At 41.1% G+C, this 25,959-nt stretch overlaps 1 protein-coding gene across 1 annotated transcript in view; it reads right to left on the reverse strand.

Annotated features, from left to right (window-relative positions):
- Positions 1-25,959, reverse strand: part of POC1A (POC1 centriolar protein A) — a 65,833-nt gene that overhangs the window by 32,996 nt on the left and 6,878 nt on the right. Inside the window, exons 4-8 of the mRNA XM_075713968.1 lie at positions 24,175-24,354; positions 22,941-23,048; positions 21,455-21,570; positions 14,244-14,377; positions 1,549-1,617 (exon numbers count right to left, since the gene is read on the reverse strand). Coding sequence (XP_075570083.1) covers positions 1,549-1,617; positions 14,244-14,377; positions 21,455-21,570; positions 22,941-23,048; positions 24,175-24,354 — 607 coding nt within the window. The remainder of the gene's footprint in view (positions 1-1,548; positions 1,618-14,243; positions 14,378-21,454; positions 21,571-22,940; positions 23,049-24,174; positions 24,355-25,959) is intronic.

The following is a 25,959-nucleotide window of genomic DNA, read 5'->3' on the forward strand; positions in this document are numbered from 1 at the left end:
CCAAAGAAGTCACTTATGACCCCATGACATAAATGCACCTTCACAAAGCACCCTTCTGGATAGACATTGCCATTCCATGTTTCAGTTTAACAACACCAGGTGATACTTTGCAATGGGCATTACTTTGTTTAAAGAAATCCTAACCACAGGAAAGACAAAGAGGGAGCTGATAAAACAAAAGCCTTTTGAAGGAATCTACTTTACACAGAGAAATGTAGGCTAATACATCTTCTTAAGCTACAAATGAAATAAAAAGTCAGCTTCTTGGCTATGCCTAGATTGAAGACAAATACAATTTCTGAAGTTTTCTATTGAAAATAAGTAACAGAGAATTGCTATGGAACTGCAACTTCCAGCTACATTAGGGCTTTTAAGGAATACAGAAACAACAGCAAAAAGGTACATTTATTTCTTGTGTTAGATAAGCATTTCAAGAGCAAACCTTAATATAGTGACCCCAATATAATTTTAAAAGACAAAAAACCTGAATGCATCTCTTCAAAACAGCCTGTTTGAAGGCTTAAATAAAAAGTGGTCTTAAAGAGACAGGGTGACAAGCTCTGCCACCTATCTCGGCAAATCTATAAAATAGAGTTAAAATGCAGCAGCTCATGAAACTGTCATGAGCTACAACTCTAGGACTGGTTTCCTCTTTGTCAGCATACAACTGAAAACATACATTATGTAGAGAACCCAAGCAAGTCATTTCAGCATGGTCCAGACATATTGCGCACATTTTTACTTTCCCCCACTGAAAACAGAAATCAAAACCCACCAGCTCTTAAAGAGATGTGAATCTGGATTATAACTCAGAACCAGAAATAAAAGGAAGAGGTCTCCCCTCCTGCCCCAACTGCTTCATCCACAAAACCCCTTTACCAGCAGTATGAGACACCCAGGCTCTTAATCCTAGTGTACATGTGCAAGTCAGCAGAGAAAAGCCCAACTCTGACCCAAAAAGCTGTGCAACTGCAGTATTAGCACAGCTTTGCACCAGGCTCCCATTAATAGAGACCTGCAGCCTATATTGGTGTCCAATCAGACTCAAAACCATGTGGTTTCAGTCACTGGAGATGGCTTAGCTACAGTGTCTCAAGAAAGACTAAGAGAACAGATCCATAGGAAGAAGAGAGCATTGAGGAATGAGATACAGAGCATTGTAGACCAGTGGGGCCTGGACGAGTATTCAAGGGAAGCACCCATGCCTGCTTGCCTTGTCCTTACACTTGTGTCTCAGAACTAGCCAGTGACAGATCAGGAGACAATCCATCAGCATAGCCCATGCTATTCAAGGTATCCCAACACAGCCATCTAACTTATTCCTCAGTAGCAGATGCCTTGGAAAGGCGTATAAACAAGGGCTGTGTATAGGATATTTCCTCTATTGTACATACCATTCCCAGATAATCCAGCCGAAGTGCTTCCTCACTAAGAAAAGTCTACATTTAATATATCTCACTATTTTTAATATTTGTTTCTCTGAAAGCAGTAAGATGCCTAGAAAACAGTAACAAGGCACAAAACTATCAAGTTAAGCCAGTCACATACCTGTTCATCAGAACCTCCAGAAGCAAATAAGTCTCCAGCTCTTGAAAAAGCTACACAGGTAGCTGGCCCCTGTAAATAGATTTAAAAGATAGGTTTTAAAAAAAAAGTGAAAGAAAACAAAGTGTTATAAAGCTCCATTCATTACAGCTTTACAAGGTATTTCCCATTTGACATCAGCAATCTAAAGGCAAAATTTGAAAAGCTCTTATCTGTCAGGTAAGTGGGCCACAATTAACATGGTAAGTAAGCATCAACAAACAGCATTTCCCACATTTTTGCCCCCCAGTTTAAGACATCCACTTTTCAATATCCATGGCATTCAGACAGGAACAAACCAAGTTTTACAGCTTCAGGCTGCTTCTTCCCTCTCAATCACTCTCACTTCCCTTTAGAATTAGAAATACCTAAACTCCTATTCATCTATTAAAAGCAGTGACACTGAGTTTTGTTAAATGCAGCCTTCAGTTAACTACCTGATGGAAAGCTTTGAAGTGGAAAAGGAGGTTTAAAGACACAGGTACATACAGAGCAGCAGCAAAGTACATATTGAGAAAGATTGTTAAAATAGAATACCCTCACACCTGACAATTCTAGGCATTCACAAATCATAAGGCGTGTCCTATAAAAATTTAAGGTTTTTTTTAAAACAAATTTGAGGAGTGATGAATCCACCTTTCAGGCTCCAACTGTCAAGCCTTCAGAATTTACATTTTCCAAGCTCCTCCTCACATCACAGAGACTAGAACCATGAAAGGAAAACACACTCAGACAAGATTTTCCACAAAATTATGGAAGTCCAGGGGCCAGAACTTCAAGCTTTGCCCAGAATCTTCAAGACACTGACACCACAAGACAACATATTTCATAGAATCATAAAATTGTTTAGGTTGGAAGAGACCTTTAAGATCATCCAGGCCAACCATTAATCTAACACTACCAAGTCCACCACTAAACCAATTAAGGGCAGAGTAGCAATTTCATGTTTCCTGGCTTGGTGGCTGGATTATTTATAATGAAAATAAAATTAGGAATCATTAAGGTTGGAAAGGACCTCTAAGATCATCAGTCCAATCATCAACCCAACACCACCATGCCCACTAAACTATGTCCTAAAGGGCCATGTCTACCCGTTTTTTGAATGCTTCCAGGGATGGTGACTCCACCACCTCTCCGGGCAGCCTGTTCCAATGATTGACTACCCTTTCCGTAAAGAAATTTTTCCCAATATCTTATCTAAATCTCCCCTCGCACAGCTTGAGCCCATTTCCTCTCATCCTATCGCTAACCACATGGGAGAAGAGACCAACACCCACCTCACTACAACCTCCTTTCAGGTAGTTGTAGAGAGCAATAATGTCTCCCCTCAGCCTCCTTGTCTCCAGACTGAACAACCCCAGTTCCCTCAACCACTCCTCATAAGGCCTGTGCTCCAGACCCTTCACCAGCTTCGTTGCCCTTCTCTGGACACACTCCAGCACCTCAATGTCCTTCTTGTATTGAGGGGCCCAAAACTGGACACAATATTCCAGGTGCGGCCTCACCAGTGCCGAGTACAGGGGCAAAATCACCTCCCTGCTCCTGCTGGCCACCCTATTCCTGATACAAGCCAGGATGCTGTTGGCCTTCTTGACCACCTGGGCACATTGCTCCAGCCACTCTTCCCCAAGCCTGTAGCGTTGCATGGGGTTGTTGTGACTGAAGTGCAGGACCCGGCACTTGGCCTTGTTAAAACCTCATACAGCTGGCCTCAGCCCATTGGTCCAGCCTGTCCAGGTCCCTCTGCAGGGCCATCCTACCCTTGACCAGATCGACACTCCCACCCAATTTGGTGTCATCTGCAAACTTACTGAGGGTGCACTCAATCCCCTCACCCAGATCGTTGACAAAGATGTTAAACAAGGCTGGCCCCAAACAGAGCCCTGGGGAACACTACTTGTGACTGGCCACCAACTAGACTTGTCCCAGATTCACCATGGAAAATAGTATCTTCTGTCCACATGCTTCCCTAACAGCCTTTCTTTGAAAATACAGCTGTCACTAAGGGACAGCATAAAACACATGACTGATGATGAAAATAGCCAACAGGCAGGGCTACAGGCAAGAAGTGAAAGAATCAGTTGTACCACAAAGGAAAAGGTTGTGGTTTTGGTTTGTTTTTTTTTTTATATAGTCATCACATGCTGTCCTACATACTTCTAGGATATTCCATGCAAACTGCTTCTTGCAAAAGACCCAAGGCTTAAAGCTCTTGCCCACTCTAGCACAACACAACTTCAAGACATGCCTGACCAGCTATCAACCAAAGCAATCAATATACATCAATTAATTTGATGAAGGTTAGAAGCATTTTAAGTGAAGGAATCTGTACAAGCAGAATAACTGAATGCACAAGATTCAGTATTCAGAACAGAATCCAATTACTCATTTTATTTCAGACTTGGCCATCAAGAAGTCCACAAAGTACAAGACCTCTGTTTCCAGAACAGGAGGAAGAAAAAGCCAGGCTACCTGAGGAGCACTGGAAAGAAGAGCAGGTCACTGAATAGCAGACAGAGCAGCATCAGCAGAATATACTGTATCTGTACATTAGCTTCTACTTAGATAGTACTACCGAATACAGCAGAGTTTTGCAGGAGGCAGTTATTCTCTTCGGATACCAACTAGCAGGACAAAGTCAACACAGGGGGGACATCCAAAGCCATCAGAACCAAAACAGAATCACTGCTTCATATCCCCTTAATGAGTGGAGCATGTGGCCAAGCACAGATAGAGACTTCAGACCAAACAGGCACCTGCAGCACCACAGGTGAATGCAAGCAGCAGGCAGGCACTCCTTACTCATTTGCCATGTTTAAGCTATAGGCTAACAATAGGTGTCCGGTTTTCAACTGAATAATGGAAGGCTGGCTTAAAACTGCTTTTCTCTTAGTTTCACAGAAAAGATGCCAGAATTAATGCATTTAGGATCATCTTTGTATAGTACAGGCACTTGCATTTTGAGGAAGCCTTGCTCTTAAAACAGTTGGTTCTGAGAGACTTTAAATGGTGCTGACTGCTACCGCACTGCTTAAGTAAAAGCATGCATTTCACACCGTGTATCTATTAATACATTTTCAACCTTTCAGAAAGCACACAGGAGGATGCACATGGGAAGGATGAGGCAGGCGCTCCGAGATGCAGTTAAACAGAGCTGGGAAATCACTACGTGTGTTTGAGCACAGGCACAACAGACAAACTGTTCTGCTTAGAATAAACAGCTGAGGACCCAGATAGTCAAGTTTTATGTCAGCTACCGAATGTGTTACTATGCAGACTGTCCGAAGCCTGAGCTTTTGCCCCAGCTGAAATGGGCAGAGGCAGGAACAAGCACTTCCAGAGGCTGCGAACAGCCAAGTTTGCTGGGAGAGCCAGCTGAACTTGTGACAGACTGAAACAAAAACACCCCCAAAAAAACCACCAGAAAAGCCACAACACAACCACCAGAAAACCCCACCACACAAACACACACCTGTTGACAGAAGTAGTTATCCTCTTTCAAGTAAGATCATATATCTCAGAAGGCAAGTAAGAAGCTTCTCCTCACCCTGCATCAAGTTGCAAGGATGGCCTATTCTATTAAGAGTTCACATCATCTCAATGGGCATCACATAGAAATCTCACATCTAGTTTATTTCTGGTTTCCCTTCTTTCTCTCCTACTTTGTATAAGTTAACTTGCCATTATAAATCCTGAAGGTAGACAAATACCCAAAGATTGCATTTAGGATAAACACCCAACTCTCAACGCAACGCGTGCCCCACAGTCCTGCATTGCTTTCAAATATGCTGGCACGAGGTTATGCTAGCAAAACTAGTCTTGATGTGGTCACTCCCAGTGCGAAGAGTTTTAGCTTCCTTAAAACACATTAAGGTATTTCCATATATCCTTTCACCTGCAGTGATTTAAAAAAGTTTTGAGACCTTCCAGTAGCAACATCTCACTCAAGAGATCTTGCCAAAATTGATCTAGTAGCAGCAATTTCAAAACATATGTGCAGTCATTAGCATGACTAAGCTTGTTCAACTAACACAGCATTAAACAGTGCAGGTATTTCAAACCAAAGACACTGCCATCAGTCAGCTGAGACAAAGCATGCCTCTGACTTCTAGTCCCACCCACCTTACCCAGCAGTTCAGCCCTCTGCCCACACTGTCAGGAATAGAGACTCTCAAAAGTAAAAAAAAAAGCAAAAGCAAAGACAAATAAGCAATAAGGAAGGGCAGAAACAAGTACATAGCCAGAAAACTGCACAGTTGTGTACATTGCTCAAAGATAAGAGCTGAGGATACAGAAGCTGCACACTGACTGTAATAAACCAGTGAGGTTAGGAGGGGAAAAAAAAGCCCCAAAACATTCAAGACATTGTTTAAGACAAAATGTTCAGGAACAAGCACAAGTGAGGAACACTGGAGAAGAGCAATGTTTCACAAAATTATTTTTATCAGTCTAAGTATTTCAGTGTATTTAGACAAAGTTTAGCACAATACAAATCACATCAAAACAGGCAATGAACTGACTCCAAAGTTATGGCATTCTGGAAGGGGCGGGGGGGGGTGGGGGGGAGAACGTTCAACAGGACATGTTCCTCCCAAAATAGAAACTGATATCAAAGTCTGAATGTGCCTTTATAAATTGAAAGGGCAACAAACAAGTCTACAGACACAACATCCTCTACAGATTTGTTGACCTAAATTAAGTGAAAAGTATTTTTGCTACATATACTTACAGCACTCTTCCCAGATATAACAGGTTTGCTATAGCAACATACAGCTAATAGTTTGCCAAATACTCTTGCAATTTAATATAAATACACAAAACAAAAATAAAAAGCTACACATGACTAACTCCCATTTGTTCCAGGTAAGCACAGCAGAGATCCAACAGGTTTCTGATACAGTCCTGAACAACAGGTACATGGTTGGAGACTGAAGAATTCAAATCTTCCTTCAGACTCCACATACACCCCCCATTTAAACTTACTGTTTGCATCAAAAGTGGCAGAAAGCAGCAGCAGTATATTCTTCTGTACAAGCCATAGGGAAAATTTTAAGCTTATTTGCCGTGCAGCTAGAACATGTGTGATGTGATGCAGGAACCTTCTAAAGAATCACTTTATTCCTCCTTCTGTAGAAAGATACAAATGCCCTCCTATTAGTACTTCCTGAGGGTTCAGAAGTTCCAGTTCTGCATCATCACTGTTCTAGGTGCTGCACACAAGCTGCTAACACCAGTCCCCAAATTCCTACAGCTTCTTGCCTTAGATTAAACAGCAAGCTGCAGAAAGATGGGATTGGACAATGAGATACACAAAGTCAGCGGTAAGGAACATTTCTATTTAGCCCTCAGCAGGCCAACAACATGAGGACTGTTGAGCTTTCATGCATGTCAAAGTTTGAAATTTATTATAATAGTTTTGGTGATACTGGGACACAGCTGCAGAAAGTTTGAGGGCAAGTACAGAAGAAAGCAAAAAGTCATCCACTGGAAATGCTAAGTGGGAAGAACATTGCCCTAATCAATATTCAACTCATCTCCTCTAGTGAAAGAGGAATACCAGGCAAGGCAGAGATAAAACCCAGGGAGCCTTGAAAAAGGACAAATTGCTCACACAATGGATGTGGCAAAGAAATTGGAAACAAAAAAAGGAAGCCATACAGAAGGAATGATCACAGGATCAAACCTAGTCCTTTGCAGCAGCGCTCCCAATGAACAAGACTCAGGCAAGGTCAGATAGCCACACCATGGTAGCTGAAACACCAAGTGACCTACATATGCAGCTAGAAGTGGGATTAAAGAAGGATGAAGCGCAGCACATTACACAATCTAATTTATGTGCAGACTACCCCCCAGAGATAGAGACTATACCTTCTCCTTGTTTTCCCCACTTCCTACAGAAGGAGGCTAGTGATCACAAAGCCTTTATTGCCCTAGCAATCCACAGGTTGGTCAGCTTAAACAAAATACTAAGTGTGGCCTTAGAAAAAGATGTTCAGAACTATTCTAAATTGCTTGAATGCATTCATTGCCTAGAGAGACGGGATCCGAAGCCAGGACACAGACTACAACAGTGAATGAGTGACTGCCAGAATGCTAATAGCATCAGTAACAATTGACACAGGGATGACAAGAGACAACAGGAATGGCATACCTGAACACAAAGCTTTCAAAGGTGGAGCTAAAAATAGATCTCTCTGAAGTAAATGCTTAAGAGAAAGGCCAAGAGTTTAGTTTGGAGAAATGGAAATATGCCTGGAGCAAACAGTCATACCTGCATGCAGATAGCAGATGAATGTGTACCATCTATAAAAAGTGGACAGACACAGAGAAAACCCTCTTGAAGACCATTTCCTCCCTCATAAGAGCTGCTGGAGAACAGAAGGCACACGATTTCAAGAACAGCAGGGCCAACATCAGCAGTAAATTCAATTCAAGAGAGGCCAGACTTGTGAGCTTCAGCTAGGAACAGAGCTAACATCTGGGCTTCAGCATAACAGAAGAAACAAGAGCCAGGCAAGAGAGTGTCCAGGAATCAACAGAATCACAGAATTGTTTAGGTTGGAAAAGACCTTTAAGATCATCCAGTCCAACCATTAACCTAACATTACCAAGTCCAGCACTAAACCAATTAAGGGTAGAGTAGCAATTTCACGTTTCCTGGCTTGGTGGCTGGATCATTTATAATGCAAGTAAAAACTAGGAATCATTAAGGTTGGAAAGGACCTCTAAGATCATTAGTCCAACCATCAACCCAAAACCACCATGTCCACTAAACTATGTCCTAAAGGGCCATGTCTACCCAGTTTTTGAACACTTCCAGGGATGGTGACTCCACCACCTCTCTGGGCAGCCTGTTCCAATGATTGGCTACCCTTTCCGTGAAGAAATTTTTCCTAATATCTAATTTAAACCTCCCCTGGCACAGCTTGAGCCCATTGAATAAACTGGAGGAAAGTAATTTAATGATGCACAGTCTGCACTATGAAAGGAGAGGTAGAGGGAAAGGTAGCTGGAGAGACAAGTGAGGTCAAGGATGCCAGGAGACTTTCTCCCCGCCCCCCCCCCCCCCCCTTTTTTTTTTTTTTAAATCCTGGAAGAAAGTAATGCATACCAGAGAAGGGCCATATAAGAGAGTAAGGGAGGTGCCAAGAACTGGTACAAGGCCTATCTAGAGGATGCAAATAGTTGAGTTCAAGGAGATCTTCCTCTTCTGCTGCCCACAAAAGCAGATGTAGAAGTGGGAAGATACGAGCCAGCACATTCAGTCAGACTATCCTGGAATAGATTAACTAGTGCAAAAAGAAAAAGGAGATACAAGTGGTGATGAAGTCTGAGAAGCAACTCAGAGGCAGCAACAAGTATGCTGGAATCTGAGGCATGGGATCATCAGTTCAAGGCAAAAAAAGAAGTAATAGAGCAGTCATTGGCACTGTTCACGGTGCTTTCAACTGTTTCATGGCACAGAAGAAGAGGGCAAGTCACACTTGGACAGATGGACACTGAAATGACAGAGGGTAGAGGAGCAAAAGATGCAAAGAATAAGCGAGTAAGACAATTATGAAAGCACCAAGAGCAGGTAAAAAACTAGATAAAAGCATTCGAGTGCCAAAGAACACAGAGGGCCTGAGACAAGATGCTGATGTCATGTGTCTTTCACCTATCACTTGGTTTCAGCAGCAGATAAAGCAGTAAAGAGAGTTCAGTGAAGACAAATTGAAAAACACAAACCTTTTGGTAAGGCGGAAGCACTAAACCTGTATCTCAGGATCCATGACAAACTTGCAGCAAGGAAACCCACAGCTATGAAGATCTATTCAGTCTCATCAGAAAAGGTGAAAGACAATAGCAGGACACATAGTAGGAGAAGAAAGCTGAATTCAGAGAAGACAGAGGCAGGAAGAAATAGAAGGGGTAAGACAGGTGAGAGCTACACACACTTGTTTCACAATCTGGTACAGGATGCAGCACGTATCCCGCAGAAGAAGCATCAGACAGGAAAATCCAAGTCTTAGAAAGAGACAACAGCCAGAAAAAAAAGCTATGAAAGCCATGGATGTCTGTTGTCTTTTTACAAAGAACACAGATACCCCAAAGATGAAGTGGAGAGGGGAAAAGGTGTCAGCATAGGCAATGCACACTGGCAAATCAAGAGGTACAGGACAGAGCTGAGTATTATCCTCAAGTGGGGATGGAGTGGAAAGCAATAGGGGCTGTGGAAATAATCCACATCTCCAACGGTAAGGACTAAACAGTATTTAGATATAAAGGGCAGATTCCTAGAAACTACGCAATGGGGGTGATAACATAAAGGAGAGAAAGGGAGAGTGAAAGAGAACCAAGAAGAAAGGCACAGGGGACAGAGATGGCAATGGCAACAAGGGACGTTTTCATGCAGAAAACCTCTGACAAGAAGTCATAAGGATTTTCAGTCCACTGAGCTTTAAAAAACTCCTGTATCACTACACAGAGCAAGACTGCCATGCCTGCACCTTCCTTCACCAGGGAGTAAGGGCTAGAGCTAACACAGGGAAAATTTACACTGGCACCTTATAATTGAACCTTCAGTAGCTTTTTAACTCCTGAAAGCTTCAGTTTAAAAAAAAATTACAAGGGAAGAATAGAGCACTCATATTTCCTTTTAATACTCAGAAATACTGATCTCAAATGAATTGCTTGTTGTTTGCAACATACCCCTTCTCTCCCTTTGCTCATCCAGTTCTGTGCAGCCCTGAGACGTCCTCACACCCTTCAAAGATGACTAGGTGTGCACAGATGTTTAATGCCACCTAGATAGAGCTGGCACCAGACAGTAAAGGAGCACATTTGTTTCTTGTGCACCTGCTCAGATCTTGCTCTTTAGTCATCCAGCAAAGCAGAGAGCCCTTATGCCACCCAGGTAGGTGGAACACAGCTACTTCATGGTTCAAGTCAAGGTTGCTTGGAGAAACATAACTTTCACATTTTTTGTCTTCCTATTTATAAACATAATCATGTAGATGTTTTCTAAATACTTACTGAGAACTTCCATTCCCTACGGAAGTCAGTCTGGAAATGCTCTAATCAAATTGCCCCAAAGGGCAGACAGGCACTGTGTACATACTTGCTCTCCTCTAGCAGCTGTCCAGAGGTGACTTACAGGCCCCAAAACATTCTGCTCCTCAATAATGATTCAGTACCAGAGGTGGACCTACATACCAAGCTGGTGTCTCATCTGTATGGAATTAAGCAAGATCCCTTTACAGCTTGAAGCACTTCAGAACTAAAATATGCAGCACAATACAGAATGATATTTCACAGCTGCAAGACGTCAGTTCCAAGCTGCAAACTCCTGTTTCTAATGATCCTTCTGCTACAAGGGGGCCAGCTACATTACAATTAAAGACAGCAATGTAAACTTGGCAATACTCCCTATGTAAACTACAGCTAATCAGCTGCTAACAAATTCCTGGCACTCCAGCAACTGCGTCAAAGTAATGTCTAAAGGACCTTACATTTTTTTCCTTCAAGTGTCCACTCGCATGCAGCCTTCCCAGAACAACATAACAGCAGTCAGCTGTCAGACTAAGACCAAAATCTCAACTAGTACATTCACCCACACAAAGTCACAACTCAAGAATGTCTTCAGAACAGGCTGGTCATTTGGTGACTAACCTATAGCCCTCACATAAAAAGGCAAATCTACTTAATGACCAAAAAATCCACACCCACTTCATTTTTAGCCACTTGGAGATACTGACAGAAATCACAGTAAGGCTGGGGGGTGGGGGGGAAGGGAAGCCCTGAATACTGAGTAGCCTGAGTTTATCTATGAGCAGAGCAGGCCAGAAAAGCAGCCAGTGCAGGAATCCACCTCAGCAGCCCTGATGAAAGCAGGGCCTGTTGTCACTGCCGGCTGCTTGCTGTGAATGAAGCACACGCTATCATACACTTTTAGTGGAAAAGCAAGGTATCTGTTAAATCAGGCATTAAAAGAACCAACCCACAACAAAACAGCACATGCCAGCAGAGGGAATGCCTGCCCAGGGCTATGCCAGGACTGGTTCCACAGCCATTTCTGAAATACCCATACGGATGACCAGAAAGCGCTACCAACCACTTTATACTTCTCCTTGTTTCCAAACCAAAGGAGGTGTAATCCCACAATGGCAACTAACCTTCAGCTGTGCCAGTGTCAAAGCATTTCCAATGTCAGTTAGATGCCTCTGGGAGAGTAGCAGATGCCTAACTGGTCTGAAACAGTGGGTGGGAGGGAGGGAAGTAATATGGAGCTTTAATTCTACTTTTGAGCAGATGATTCACAAACCAACTGTTTTGTAGCATCAGCCTAAAGGGACTTTCTATTGTCTAATTCTGAAGACCTCAATCACCATAATCAGTTTTGGACTCTCAAAGCAAAACTCTTTTTTTGTGCCACTGCACTCATTGAGGAGCAGCCGACAGCTCAGAAGGGAGGGGTCTGGAGCACAGGCCTTATGAGGAGTGGTTGAGGGAACTGGGGTTGTTTAGTCTGGAGAAGAGGAGGCTGAGGGGAGTCCTTATCACACTCTACAACTACCTGAAAGGAGGTTGTAGTGAGGTGGGTGTTGGGCTCTTCTCCCAAGTAAGAAGTGATAGGACGAGAGGAAATGGGCTCAAGCTGTGACAGGTTTAGATTAGATATTGGGAAAAATTTCTTCATGGAAAGGGTAGTCAATCATTGGAACAGGCTGCCCGGAGAGGTGGTGGAGTCACCATCCCTGGAAGCATTCAAAAAATGGGTAGACATGGCACTTTAGGACATAGTTTAGTGGACATGGTGGTGTTGGGTTGATGATTGGACTGATGATCTTAGAGGTCCTTTCCAATCTTAATGATTGGAAAGTTTTTACTTTCATTATAAATGATCCAGCCACCAAGCCAGGAAACATGAAATTGCTACTCTGCCCTTAATTGGTTTAGTGGTGGACTTCGTAATGATAAATTAATCTATCATTAATGATTTGTGTTCAAATGTAATGATTTGTGTTCAAAAAACGGGTAGATGTGGCACTTCGGGATATGGTTTAGTCTGGTCTACCCTTGATTGGTTTAGGTGGGCTTGGTAGTGTAGGTTAATGGTTGGACTGGATGATCTTAAAGGTCTTTTCCAACCTAGACGATTCTATGATTCTATGATTAATGGTTGGACTGGATGATCTTAAAGGTCTTTTCCAACCTAGACGATTCTATGATTAATGGTTGGACTGGATGATCTTAAAGGTCTTTTCCAACCTAAATGATTCTATGATTCTATAAAATGGAAAGCAGGTTCAGCCTCCTGCTGAATAACCAGGCACATCCCTTCCTGAGGCAAGGTGCAAAAGATCCACTGTCCCTCCATACTTACCCTTTTCCAGAAAGCTATTTCCTAAGCACTCACTTGATCAATTAACACGAAAGACAAATATGAAGGTGAGATTAGGACAACAGTTAGAAGCTTCACAGCCCCTATCCAGTAAGAGTATCCACTTAGTTCAGTTTTTAAAGTAAAAAAGTTTTATGCAGTCAAGGTTTACATGTTAGGATAGCCAGCATTTATTATCTTTCCCTCATTCTTTTCAGCATTTGAACCCTTTGGTCAGTTTTAATCAGATCTTTCCATGAAGTAGAGCTTTAAGTATGAGGTTGTCCTATTTTTCCATTAATATCACAAAAAAGAAGTTTATTAACACTAGAATAAGAGAAGTTACAGAACAAACTTGACCTTTTTAGACATCAGACAAGGCAGTTCACTGAACAAAGCCACAAGAAGCCAGAATTATCAGTTTTGTGGCTTACACAGCTACCATTATCACCCAGAACCATCTCCACCACTCCCAATAGCTTCAGGCTGCGATTTTTCCCCAGCTAGTTCTGATGCTTTAAGACTCAGCCCCCATTTTAAGAAAGACACAAGCAGGTTAGGAATTTCTCCTCTCTTTGTCCCTTTGGAAAGGGAACCTTTAAAGTAGGTCTGCCTTTTCATGCCTTCGAGCCCCACTCAGCATGGACAATGAAATTAGTCTATTTATTTTCATTTAAAGAGAGCTCCAAGCATTCATATAATTAACCTTACAAGCAACACGTCCAGCAGCATAATACTAATAGGCCAATCAGTTAAACTTAACCAACCAGCAGCATTTATCACCTTAAATTATTTAATTTATACTGTTAACAAAATGGAAACATGTTCCCAAATCACATCCCAAAATATATTTCCCTATTTTGCCACTACTGTCCCTAAGTATCCTGTCAGGTGAATAGCATTTATCTTCATAATACTTAAGTTGGGGGCCAAGTGTTGTTTGCACCACTCTAGAGAGGGAGTCAGAGCTGTAGTACAGAGACTGCATGACAGACCCAGGATTAGAGTCTGGGGTACAGTTCTGACCATACCCCTTAGGACTTAGACTTGCATCATTAATACCAGAGCTCCCTTTCTGCCTTGTTTTCTCATCCTCTCCATCCCTGCCTTACCTCCTTCCCTCTCCATAGGCCTTCCCTTCAAAACAGTCATGATCTCAAAGATTATTATTAGTATCATCATTTTATGCAAAGAAGTTTTCAAAAGATTCTTGGCTATGAAGAACAAAAGGCTCAAGCACGTATTTGTCCAGTTTGTTATGGGTTTGTATGTTACTGTATAAAAGGCTTTGTCTCACCTGGTGACCATGAAGAGTATACAGAAGTCTTCCTTCTAGCAAGTCCAGAATTTTAAGAGTTGAATCATTGGAAGCAGTAACCAGATAGTTTCCAGAAGGGTGAAAGGAAAGGCTGTTTACCACAGCACTGTGCACTACAGATGGAAAAAACATACACAATCACCAAGACCAGTTTACATAAGCCCAAAGCAAAAGAATAAAATAAAGTACAAGCACATTCCCATTTTATGTTATAAAGTTTAACAGGAAAGTTATCATGGGGGAAACATTCCACAAAAACTCTTCAAAGCATTAGAGAACAAGGGCGGTATTCAATTCTTATAAAAATAGGCACTACTTTATAGAAAGGAAAAAGGAAACTTTGGCAATTATTCTGGGAGATTTAAGACTACAAAAGCTTCCAGCATAGCCCCAAAAAGTAACTATATGCACAAGTGAGCTATATGATTCTGTGAGAAAGCTGGACATTGACATATTTTACTACTGTGGAGCTGCTGTGCTCACTCCTAAGTGATTCTAGAATAAACTATATGCTGGTACATTAAGGAGAAAATGAATTATGATGAAAGAAACTGAAATTATGATGGAAGAAACTCAAAGTTGGTATTGCACAAGTTCTTTTGGCTTACTACCCAACTCTAACCAAGACTGGGTTTCAGAGAAACTAGGGAAGAACAACCAGCAGCTTGAAGATGGTCCAGTATAAGCATAATTCCCTCATCCATCTAATTTACCTCACCAAAAATTTAAAACAAGTATGAGTAGACAAACTATCAAGAGTGAACTTCCAATAAAGCAACCCTTCCTGCAGGACAATGAAGCCTAAGAGTTACTTTGAAAAGAGTTAAAGAAAATGCTCTAGAAAAAAAGTCAAACTACACTTTTAAGTTCACTGTAACATTAAACATCTACCTAACGCAGGGCTTTTTTCCCCCTCCCTGAACTTTTACAAAACAGGCTACTGAACATATTTATTTATGAGAACATGCAGTACTTTACATATGCACAGCTTTCTGAGCGTATGTGACACCACAAAATATTAAGACTATGCTTGAAGAAGGTTTTAACTATCTTATTATTCTTAATTATACTATGTACCCTCCAAATGTTCTGGTATCTCAAGTCTACTACTACTAGTACACACACATACCCCCCCCCTCCCCCAACTAAGTTTATATTCCCTTGAGAGTCTACTGTGCATTCCAAATCCAAACTGCATGTCAAAAAACATTCAAAATACAATTTTAAAGACACTAGAACCAAATATTATCTTTTGTGGATGCAGTTTTGAAGCAGAAATCTGAAATAACCCTGCTCAATCGTAAAACAGAATGCATCTACTTTTTAAACTCCCAGAAACACTAGATAGCTTAAGTTCTGAGAACATAACTCCTCTTGACCTGGACTATTAAGAAAACAGAAGAAAACATTAACTCAACATAGGTAACTTCTAAACAGTTATTCTTGTTGGTGAATACTGCCTCTATCACACAGCTAAATCTTCCTCTACTCCCCAGCCCCATGTTACACTATGTATTAAAGGAGAAAGAGTCTACATGGAGTTTTTCCTCCTGGAAGAGTACTAAATACATTTCTCCTTTGAAAATTTTATTCCAAGTGATTTGTAATATTCCTTACCCCATTAGTGTCTATATCCAGGTAAAAGCAAACATATTTTGTTAACTAAGGCACATTCTGAAAGGAATCACACCAGAAATAGATGAAGTTAAAGATGTATCCTCCCAAGTTCCAGATAGTTAATAAAATATTTCCACTTTCACCAAAAAAACTTTTCATAATGGAAAGGAATCACACAGATTGTGGCTGTGTAAGCAGTCACAGCTTCTGTGCCCAAGTAGCTCTTGGCTGTTGTAAGCTCAGAGAAACTTCATCTCTCCTGCCAAAACAGCTTGTATCTCCCACAAGACCATTCACAATACCTCTTCAAAAACTTGCCAACACATCCTGTAACCTCACTTTATTTCATATTCTAAATGATAAATCCAGTGCAGCACAAGGTGGCATCTCCCAGTGACTTGCTGCTACAAGCCTACCCTTCTACCAGCCAAGCCCTAGAAAAATAATCGCCAGTTAAGAGACATATACTGGGACATTAATTACTAAAATAGAGTCATGCCAGCCTATAGAGTGACTGAACATAACTGTCCCAAGTCTAGCAATACTACTGTTATGTAATCAGTGAATGTAACCTCTTAGTAACAGCAGTCAGAAGATAAATTAGGATGGACTTGACACAGCCACAGTCCCCAGTGAACAGATAACCATCATCCACAGCACCAGGTGAACTGTACAAAAGTACCAATTGCTCTTTTTAAACAGCAATTAAAAAAAGGTTAAAGCTGTTTCCATAGACCTGCAATAAAGGTGGCCCCACACACAACTTTGCAGAGGAAAAAATGTCAGGCAATAAACATTGGCCATTTTTGTGGGGGATGATCTGCTGTACAAAAAAGTTAGCACCAAGTAGAAGACTGAATAAAGCATCTGTCTGTTCTCCTGTACAGTAAATATGACCAGAGCATACTTTAATTTGCTTAAAAAAAACCCCACACCATACAAAAGGTTTTGCAATTTGCTCTCTACTTCCAAATTTCATTTACAAATGTCACAGTCGGAACAAGTCCTGGCAACAAGAGCAACACTGCTAAAAGACTAATCAGTTTTTGGAAACCCAACTTTAACATGCAAGAGTCTGTTGCAGGGCTACTTATCTATTAACTCCTTGATGCAACTCAATCTTTAAAATAGATTCCCTTGAAATCAGGCAACATGAGCATGTACTGAGGGAGGGGATGCCCTCTAGTGGGACTGAGATGGCAGCTTCACATGGGAGAGCCACAAAACTAAATCCAATTTAGCCAAAAGGCAAGTGTATAATATAAACCCTTGGAAGAGCAAGACTTACAAACACATCTCCAGAACATGTTACAAATGCATCAGTTTGCAGTCACAGGTGCATGAAGTGACAGCATACAGCTACCACTGCAATTTTAGGTTTCTTTGGCTTTTGACTATTTCCTAGAATCATAGAAAGGTTTGCGTTGGAAGGGATCTTAAAGATCATCTAGTTCCAAACCCCCTGCTATGGTCAGGGACACCTTCCACTAGACGAGGCTGCTCAAAGCCCTATGCAACCTGGTCTTGAACACTTCCAGGGAGGAGGCATCCACAACTTCTCCAGGCAACCTGTTCCAGTGCCTCACCACTCTCATAGCAAAGAATTTCTTCCTTATATCTAATCTAAATCTACCCTCTTTCAGTTTAAAGCCATTACCCCTTGTCCTATCACTACATGCCCTTGTAAAAAGTCCCTCTCCAGCTTTCTTGTAGACCACCTGGAAGTCCACCTGCTACTGGAAGGCTGCTATAAGGTCTCCCCAGAGCCTTCTCTTCTCTAGGCTGAAGAACACCAACTCTCTCAGCCTGTCTTCATAGGAGAGGTGCTCCAGCCCTCTGATCATCTTCATGGCCCTCCTCTGGACTCACTCCAACAGGTCCACATCCTTCCTATGTTGGAGGCCCCAGAACTGAATGCAGTACTCCAGGTGGGGTCTCACAGGAGTGTAATAGGAGAATCACCTCCCTTGACCTGCTGGTCACATTTCTTTTGATGCAGTCCAGGATACAGTTAGCTTTCCGGGCTGCAAGCGCACATTGCCAGGTCATGTTGAGCTTCTCATCAACCAACACCCCAAGTCCTTCTCCTCAAGGCTGCTCTCAATCCATTCTCCACCCAGCCTGTATTTGTGCCTGGGATAGCCTTGACCCATGTGCAGGACCTTGCACTTGGCTTTGTTGAACTTCATGTAGTTTGCATGGGCCCACCTTTCAAGCCTGGCAAGGTCCCTCTGGATGGCATCCCTTCCCTCCAGCATGTCAACTGCACCACACAGCTTGGTGTTGTCAGCAAATTTGCCGAGGGTGCACTCAATCCCACTGTCCATGCTGCCAAAGATGTTAAACAGTGCTGGTCCCAATACCAAACCCTGAGGAACACCACTTGTCACTGGTCTCCACTTGGACATCAAGCTGTTGACCACAACTCTGAGTGCGATCATCCAGCCAATTCCTTATCCACTGAGTGGTCCATCCATCAAATCCATGTGTCTCCAATTTAGAGACAAGGATGTCATGCAGAACAGTGTCAAATGCTTTGCACAAATCCAGGTAGATTATGCAAGTTGCTCTTCCCTTATCCACCAAGGCTGTAACTCCATCATAGAAGGCCCCTCATTTTTCAGGCACAATTTGCCCTTAGGGAAGCCATGTTGGCTATCACAAATCACCTCCTTATTTTCCACAGGCCTTAGCATAGTTTCCAGGATGATCTGTTCCATGATCTTGCCAGGCACAGAGGTGAGACTGACTGGCCTGTAGTTTCCCAGGTCTTCATTTCTTCCCCTTTCTAAAAATGGGTGTTATATTTCCCCTTTTCCAGTCAGTGGGAACTTCACTCAACTGCCACAACTTCTCAAATATGATGGATAGTGGCTTAGCAATGTCATCCACCAGTTCCCTCAGGACCCGCAGATGTATCTCATCAGGTCCCATGGACTTGTGCACCTTTAGGCTCCTTAGAAGGTCTTGAACCTGATCTTCTCCTACAGTGGGTGGTTCTTCATTCTCCCAGTCCCTGCCTTTACCTTCTGTGCTTTGGGCAGTGTGGTTTGAGCACTTGCCAGTGAAAACCGAGGCAAAAGAGTTGTTGGGTACCTCCACCTTCTCCATATCCCAGGTAACCAGGTCTCCCCTTTCCTTCCAGAGAGGGCTCACATTTTCCCTAGTCTTCCTTTTGTCACCAACTTACGTATAGAAGCTTTTCTTCTATTTCTAGTCCAAAGTTTAATACACAATTAGAATTTACACAGTAGCTGTTAAAAATAACACATAACAGGAAAAGATCACCTCAATAGCAAGGGTATCAGACTAAAATGCCATTGAGTAAGGGTGGGATACAGGGGAAATATATAATAACTCCAAGACACAAAAAAAGAAACCTGGCAGCCAAACATAAGCCACACTAGATTCAGACAATTTAATAGCAGTAAGCGGAAAGCAGGAAGAGATTATTTTTGAGCCAAGTTATACTGTGGCTGGAAACACACGCTGCAGATCTTGCTACTGTGGAAAAGCTGATAAAGTACATTAAAGGACAATCTGACACTGTTCAAGTATTTAAACATACTACCTATTTTAGCAACAAGACTCCAGAAAGGCATTTCCATGTTTTGATATGGGTCACAAGTTAACAATGCTTATTACACAAAGACTCACACTTCAATATTCATCATTGTAACACTCAATACCAATGAACAGTCCTCAAAAGGTTTGATTTCCATTAGATTTTGTTAACTATCAGAGAACTGGAAGTGATTGATTCCATAAGAATAAAGAAACAAAATAAATAAATCCTACTATGAGAGTTCAAGGAGCTCAGGCAGGTTTACAGTTGAAAGAGTTCAAAGAGTGCTCGACTTGACTACAGAGGGAGAACACACTTGAGGGAATACCTCACATTTAGAAGCCAGAAATAAAACACAATCCACGTGCAGGAAGCTGATGCTAGGAATATGATTTTTTTTTTCTACCCAAGAAAAAACCCTGTTCCAATGACAGTGGTGTCATCATTGGTGCTTAACAGTCAGATCAATTGATCATAATGATGTTTCCATCTATATGCAGAGAGCAAAAGAACAGTACTCTATATACAGCAGAATTATGAAAGGATTTTGAAGGTGCAGATTATTCCCACTCCACAGCAATCTATTTTTGGGGAGCTTTTATTTATGGAACCCAAAGGACTTTTAATGGCTTCTCTGCAGACAGTCTGCATTTGCATCATGATAAGTAACTCCGATTACTCTTACCTACCAGAAGAGGTCTAGTCTTTCACAGGTTGCTGTGAAGAAAGACAAACAGAAGAACTCTGCTCCTTAAACATCGCTACACTTTCTCTGCCTTTCTGTATCAAGGGAAACTAGAGAACTTGTATTGACAGACTATGCAAACTCTTTCATCACCTTATGATTAAAGGGCTACATAGTCAAAAGCACTTTAAAAAGCAAGTCTAGTTACATAAAACCAGGAGGACCAACAGCTTTAATTTAGAACTCAATTTTTGTCTCTTAACTTGCAAAGTTAGCAGGAATCAACTGCTAACTATTTTACTATCTGCCTTTTCTGCCTGGCATTCAGCTGTGAGGCTGTCACAGCACAAACTGACAGTATCTGATGTGAATGGCAGAAAGAACAGTACACCTGGCAGAAGCGGTCTTCCTGAAAAGCTAACAAAATTAAGTTGAATAAGCTATCTGTACTGGAAACAGTGCTTGAGTATATATGTGAATATACTATGGCAGCCCAAAAAATGGTTAATAGCAAAGGAAATAAAACCCATGTTTAGGTTCAAGCAACTAACATGCACAAAACAGCATGATCGAACTTAAAGATGCTTGCAGGGATGGGAAAGGACCCTTTTCTATCCAATTCTCCCAAATGGTAGTACTAAACAGTTTGACAAGAACAGGTAATGGGAGAAGATGCCATTTTGAAGGTAAGGGTAAAAAGAAAAAAAAAGAAAAATGTAGACTCCTAAATATAAAAGCTAGTTACTCCAAGGACAAGGCATAACAAAGTCAAAGCCAATTCTGAAAGCTGAAAACCAAAAGGACATACTGGAGAAAGAACTGTAAACATGGATCATGGTAGAGAATTGCAATTGGCTGATTTTGATTTTCTTCTTTTGTTAAGTTCTCCTAGCTTTCTCATGAAGAGCTTAACTTTTTGCTTTGCTGGAATGCATCTGACTCCTCCTATAGCCTTATTCAGAGGCAAAGGCCACATCCTTTTTACTGCATATCATTTACTCAAGAACAGTGAATACGAGCCAAGCGGCATCACAGATAACACCTGCAACACACAACAGCATCAGCATTGATATTTTTTCACCTTTTTTGATGGTGGACAGGGAAAGAAATCAGAACAGGGGTGTTCCTCACCAGTATGTGAGAATCAGTCTTGGAGCTAACAGAAAGCAAAGCATGATGTTTGGTGAAAAATAGCTTCCACTGGCAGGCCTAAGCCAGTGCCTTTCTGGAAAAGCAGCAGGTGATGGACAAACAGTCCTTGGACTTCAGAGCAATTCATATCAAAATGTGGAAAGGTCCAATTTTTCTAAGATCTTAACTTGCCTTGATAATGTTGAAGAAGTCTATTCATCCTAACGTCCCACACTTTCACTGTGTTATCTGTACCAGCCGCAGCAATGCATGTACCACTGGGATGAAAATCCACATGATTCACAAACCTGTAAATTGCAGTTAAATCCAACTGTTTACATTCAACTCTTGCTAAAGATCAAAAAGGTCTTTTCAAGAAAGGAAGCTACATTGTGATGCACTGAACATTACAGAAAGAAAGTACCCTGAAAATTCATATTGCTAGATCTCTCAAGACCTTGCTTATAACCCCCAAGTAGACTGCAGGATTATATCTAAGCATACCATCTTCAACATTTTGCATTACAGGTGTAGGAGCTGTAGATACAAGCCTCCTGAAGTCTGATGGATCTGACTGTCACAACAACACTTTCAAGTGTTCATTTAATGTTTGCATAATATAAGTCTTTATTAAATTAATAGGATTTCTAGAGTGGTGTGTACAAGACTGAACAGATATTTTTCTTCTATTACTCCTAACTAATTTTAAGATTAACTTACTGAATTTGTGCCTGAAATCATATGTTTTCACTTAGAAGGTAGCGAGGCTGAGACCAAATTCCTTTCTGGACTTGTATGCAATCAATTCTTATTTTGAACACACAAGTACAGTAAAACCTTCAGAACCTTCAGTGAAGAGCATCTGTAACTCCTCACCCAATCCATGCAAGAAATTGGATAAAATTAATTACCCTTTTAGTATTCTTGTAAGAAATGCTGAGAAAGGCAAGTTATTTCAATTGGTCATTTGGACAAGTTATAGTCTTAAAAGCACTGGAAAAAATGGTGCTGTCTGAATTTGTCTTAATATCATTGTATATTACCTGGAAAGAACAAAACTTCGTACTTAAAAATTCAATGCAGCAAGAAACTAGGAAGGTTCTAGTCTCAGTTCTCTAAGGACTTGTTTTGTGTTTCTGGACAAATTAACTTTTGTTGTCACTCAATATTCTCCATGAAAATAATTCCAATTCAACAGCTGTTTTTCTGAATACAAAGTGGTTTTTGGAATAACTTCATAAAATAAAAAATTCAAAAATTTGAGAATGAAGGAAAGCATCCAAGTACGGATCTGTCAGTAAACTTTTGATCTTTTAATTTACTTCAACTCAGAGCAAAATAAAAAAAGCTTAACAAAGCTAGAAGAAATAAAGAATTTAAGCATCTCTAAAAATAAGCAAGCATAGAGAAACTAAGGTTTGACATGGACAGTTATTGAAATAAGCCTCAAGGTTCCAATCAGGACAAGTCATAAAAAGGTCAAAGCAGTTTTGGAAGCTCTTTTTGCATCTCATCCTCTGCTGGCTGCTTTTGTAATAGGTGCTAATGATTTTTTTAAGAGGTAGAAATGATTACCAGGACAAGGACCTCTGGTCACAAAACAAGGTGTACATTCACCAGGCATCCCCATTTCAGCAGTCACAAGAAGGTCAGTCCTCATGCACCACCAGCTACTTACCCCCCATGCTCACAGAAGGAGTGTATACATTCTCTGCTGGTTTTATCCCACAGTTTGACAGTTTTATCATCACTGGCTGACACTATTAATCGTCCATCAGGAGAGAATCTAAGACAAGAGTTATAGCAATTAAGAAGTGCCCCCAAACAAAAGGTGTACAGGGTCAACTGGATTTGGCCAGCTGTCAGGGTATGTTGGTAAATACACCTCACTCAAGTCACACTGGCATCAGTTAAACTAAAAATCCAATTGCTGTAAGTTGAAGGGGAAAAAAGCAAGCCATAGGTCCTCAAACTATCCCTAATTCCACAAGCACATAAAATAATCCTCAGGAAAATCTTCAGTCTGACTTAAGAGCTCCTCTCCTACTTGCTTCAATTTAAGTGTATCTCAAGTTGTTTTTCTACCCCGATTCAAAACAATTCCTAGCTTTGCCACAAACATTCAGAGCAATATAATTACTCCCAAGTAACAGCTGCAGCAAGAGAAGCTTCATCATTGTAGTGCCTTAGAAGACTGTATTAAGCTCGTATTGCAAAATTTCATACACAAGACAACAAATATCAATATATCTCTTCAGAGGCATAATTTTACAGAACCAGGACTTGAGTCCCTAACTAGAGATCATCATCAGAGGAAAAACATTTTTTCTACTCTACTGTGGGCATCTGTAGTACTTCCAGTCACTGCTACCACCATGTTCAAGAACTATAGTGAACTTTTCACGTACAGAGAAACTGTGGCTTTATGATAAATACATATGTACATAATAATTTCTCTGAAGAACCGAGATGGAAAACTGAAAACCAAATTTGAGACAGTTATCAGGAAACACTGTTTTTATTATGGCAGCACCTTCAGCATTTTGGAAGGAGCTCAGGTGACCATTTTTAACTAGAGGCATGACAAGTCCCAAAGTAACTAAGCTGAAATAACAATTGTAATATCAATCTCATTTTGCTTCTGTTAGCAACTTCAAGATGCAAAAGTCTCTGTACCAGGTAAAAGCAAATCACTAAGCAGGAGAGTTGCTGCTTGACAAAGATCACCGAAGAAGCACAAAGTGAGTACACAACTATTATCCAAGAGATCTCTCTGCAGGTCAGCAATATATTTCAGTCACTAGACACACTTGAATCATCCTGAATAGAATTGTGATGCACAAGACCATGATGCTCAGTCTCTCCTTTGAGGGATAAATCCCTACCTCTATTTATCAGAAAGCCATACTTACCTGGCACAGCGAACCCAGTTTATGTGTTGACTAAGTGAGAACAGAAACTTCTGCCTGTGAACCGTCCACACTTTGACTGTTTTGTCATCAGAAGCTGTAACTAAGGACTGGCCATCACTGGAGAAATGAACACTTCTTACAGTTGCCGTATGAGCCTTGAAGACAGTAGATTCTCCTTTGCTATACAAGAAGGAAAGAATACTTTAAAACTGCACAACAGGACAGCAAAGACATTACACACCTGAAAACACAAAGCTTCTGTATGCTGAGCAGTGCTATTAACCACCATTTCTATGGGAACTGCATGTGCTTACATTAGGAACAAAAAGTTGATCAACCCCAAACTCACTCATGCTTCATGAACTATACAGAATACATAGCTAAAACCAGTTGTTCCAGTTCAATACTGGAGCACAAACCAGCAGGAAACAACCCATGCTTCCTATAAAGGGGCAAAAATGCTATTATTAATTTGTGCAACCATTTAAAACAACATTTACAGAAACATAAATATAAAAGAAGATGCTGAATTTCTGTAATGTTTCCAGGTCCTTTCCTGCAAGGCAGGTAAGGAGGGAAGATAAGTGTTTTCACCATTCATCTAGACAGAGCCAAGCAGGCAATGACCTCACAGCTATTCCTGTAATGGCCCATACTCCAGCTGAATGCTTCTGATGCAGCATCACACAAGAAATAACACAACTGAATTGAGCATGCCTGATGTACAACTTTGAGCAAGCTACCATTAATTCAGCCAGGCAAGACAAAAGACAAGGTATTGTTGTTATTCTTTACCCATCATCTCCAAATAAATGCAAGAGGCGTTCTTCTAGCAAATAAACACAAGACATGTTTAGAGATCCAAAGCACAACATATTTAAAGATCCAACAGGTATATGGCACTCTTGGTCCAAAACACATCCCCAACATGTACTGTACTACCAGGAGCTCCATATTCACAGACACAGAGAACAGAAAGATGCAGTGGTTTGCTCTCTTCTCCAGTAGGATTTAACAGGCTTTATACTGAAGCTAAGGACTATTAAAACTGTAAAGGGCAAAAAATCAAAATACTATATACCTTCCAGCAATATTCCTCAGAAAAGGTCAGAGCTGCCTAGTTTTATTTAATCCTTTAGCTGCCAGAAGGCAAAGAACAGTAAAGGTTACTTCACAGGAAAGTTTTCTTTCTGTCCAAAACCACAGAATATACCCAAGTCTGACAAAAACTCATGCAGAAACGTGGAATTACAAAATTCTGTCAGCACGGTTTATAAAAAACAAATCCCAAAGACAAAAATCCAAACACTAGTGTAGCATTAACTGCTTCAGTAACATATTGCCCTTGAAAGGGACTGCAAGTTTTCAGATTCTTTGGAAATAAGTCCTGGCCCCCAAACAGACTATTGGGGCAGCTTCTCCCTTCCCTTTTAACAACGGTGCAAAACTGGCAAGCTGAAGGTCTCAAACCTGATTCAACCTCAGTGCTCTTTTTTTGTTCTACCTAGAGAAGGTAAATTGACAAGGAATACTAAACAAACACAGATTTAAGGTGCCATGCACCGAGGTATTCACAACCAGCATAACAATAACAACTCCCTTTCCACACTGGCCCTTTTCTGACATGACAACCAGTGCTCACAGCCCAAGCAATCAAGATGGAATCACCCAACACATCATTTAAGTTCAGTTTTCCCATCACATCCAGTTCTTTCTTAAAATTCATACTTCGGCTTCTGACAAATCTAACAAGCTTACACTGTAATTTATTTTCAATTTATATTC

The sequence above is a fragment of the Pelecanus crispus genome, chromosome 7 (genome assembly GCF_030463565.1).
Source record: "Pelecanus crispus isolate bPelCri1 chromosome 7, bPelCri1.pri, whole genome shotgun sequence".
Classification (NCBI taxonomy): Eukaryota; Metazoa; Chordata; class Aves; order Pelecaniformes; family Pelecanidae; genus Pelecanus; species Pelecanus crispus.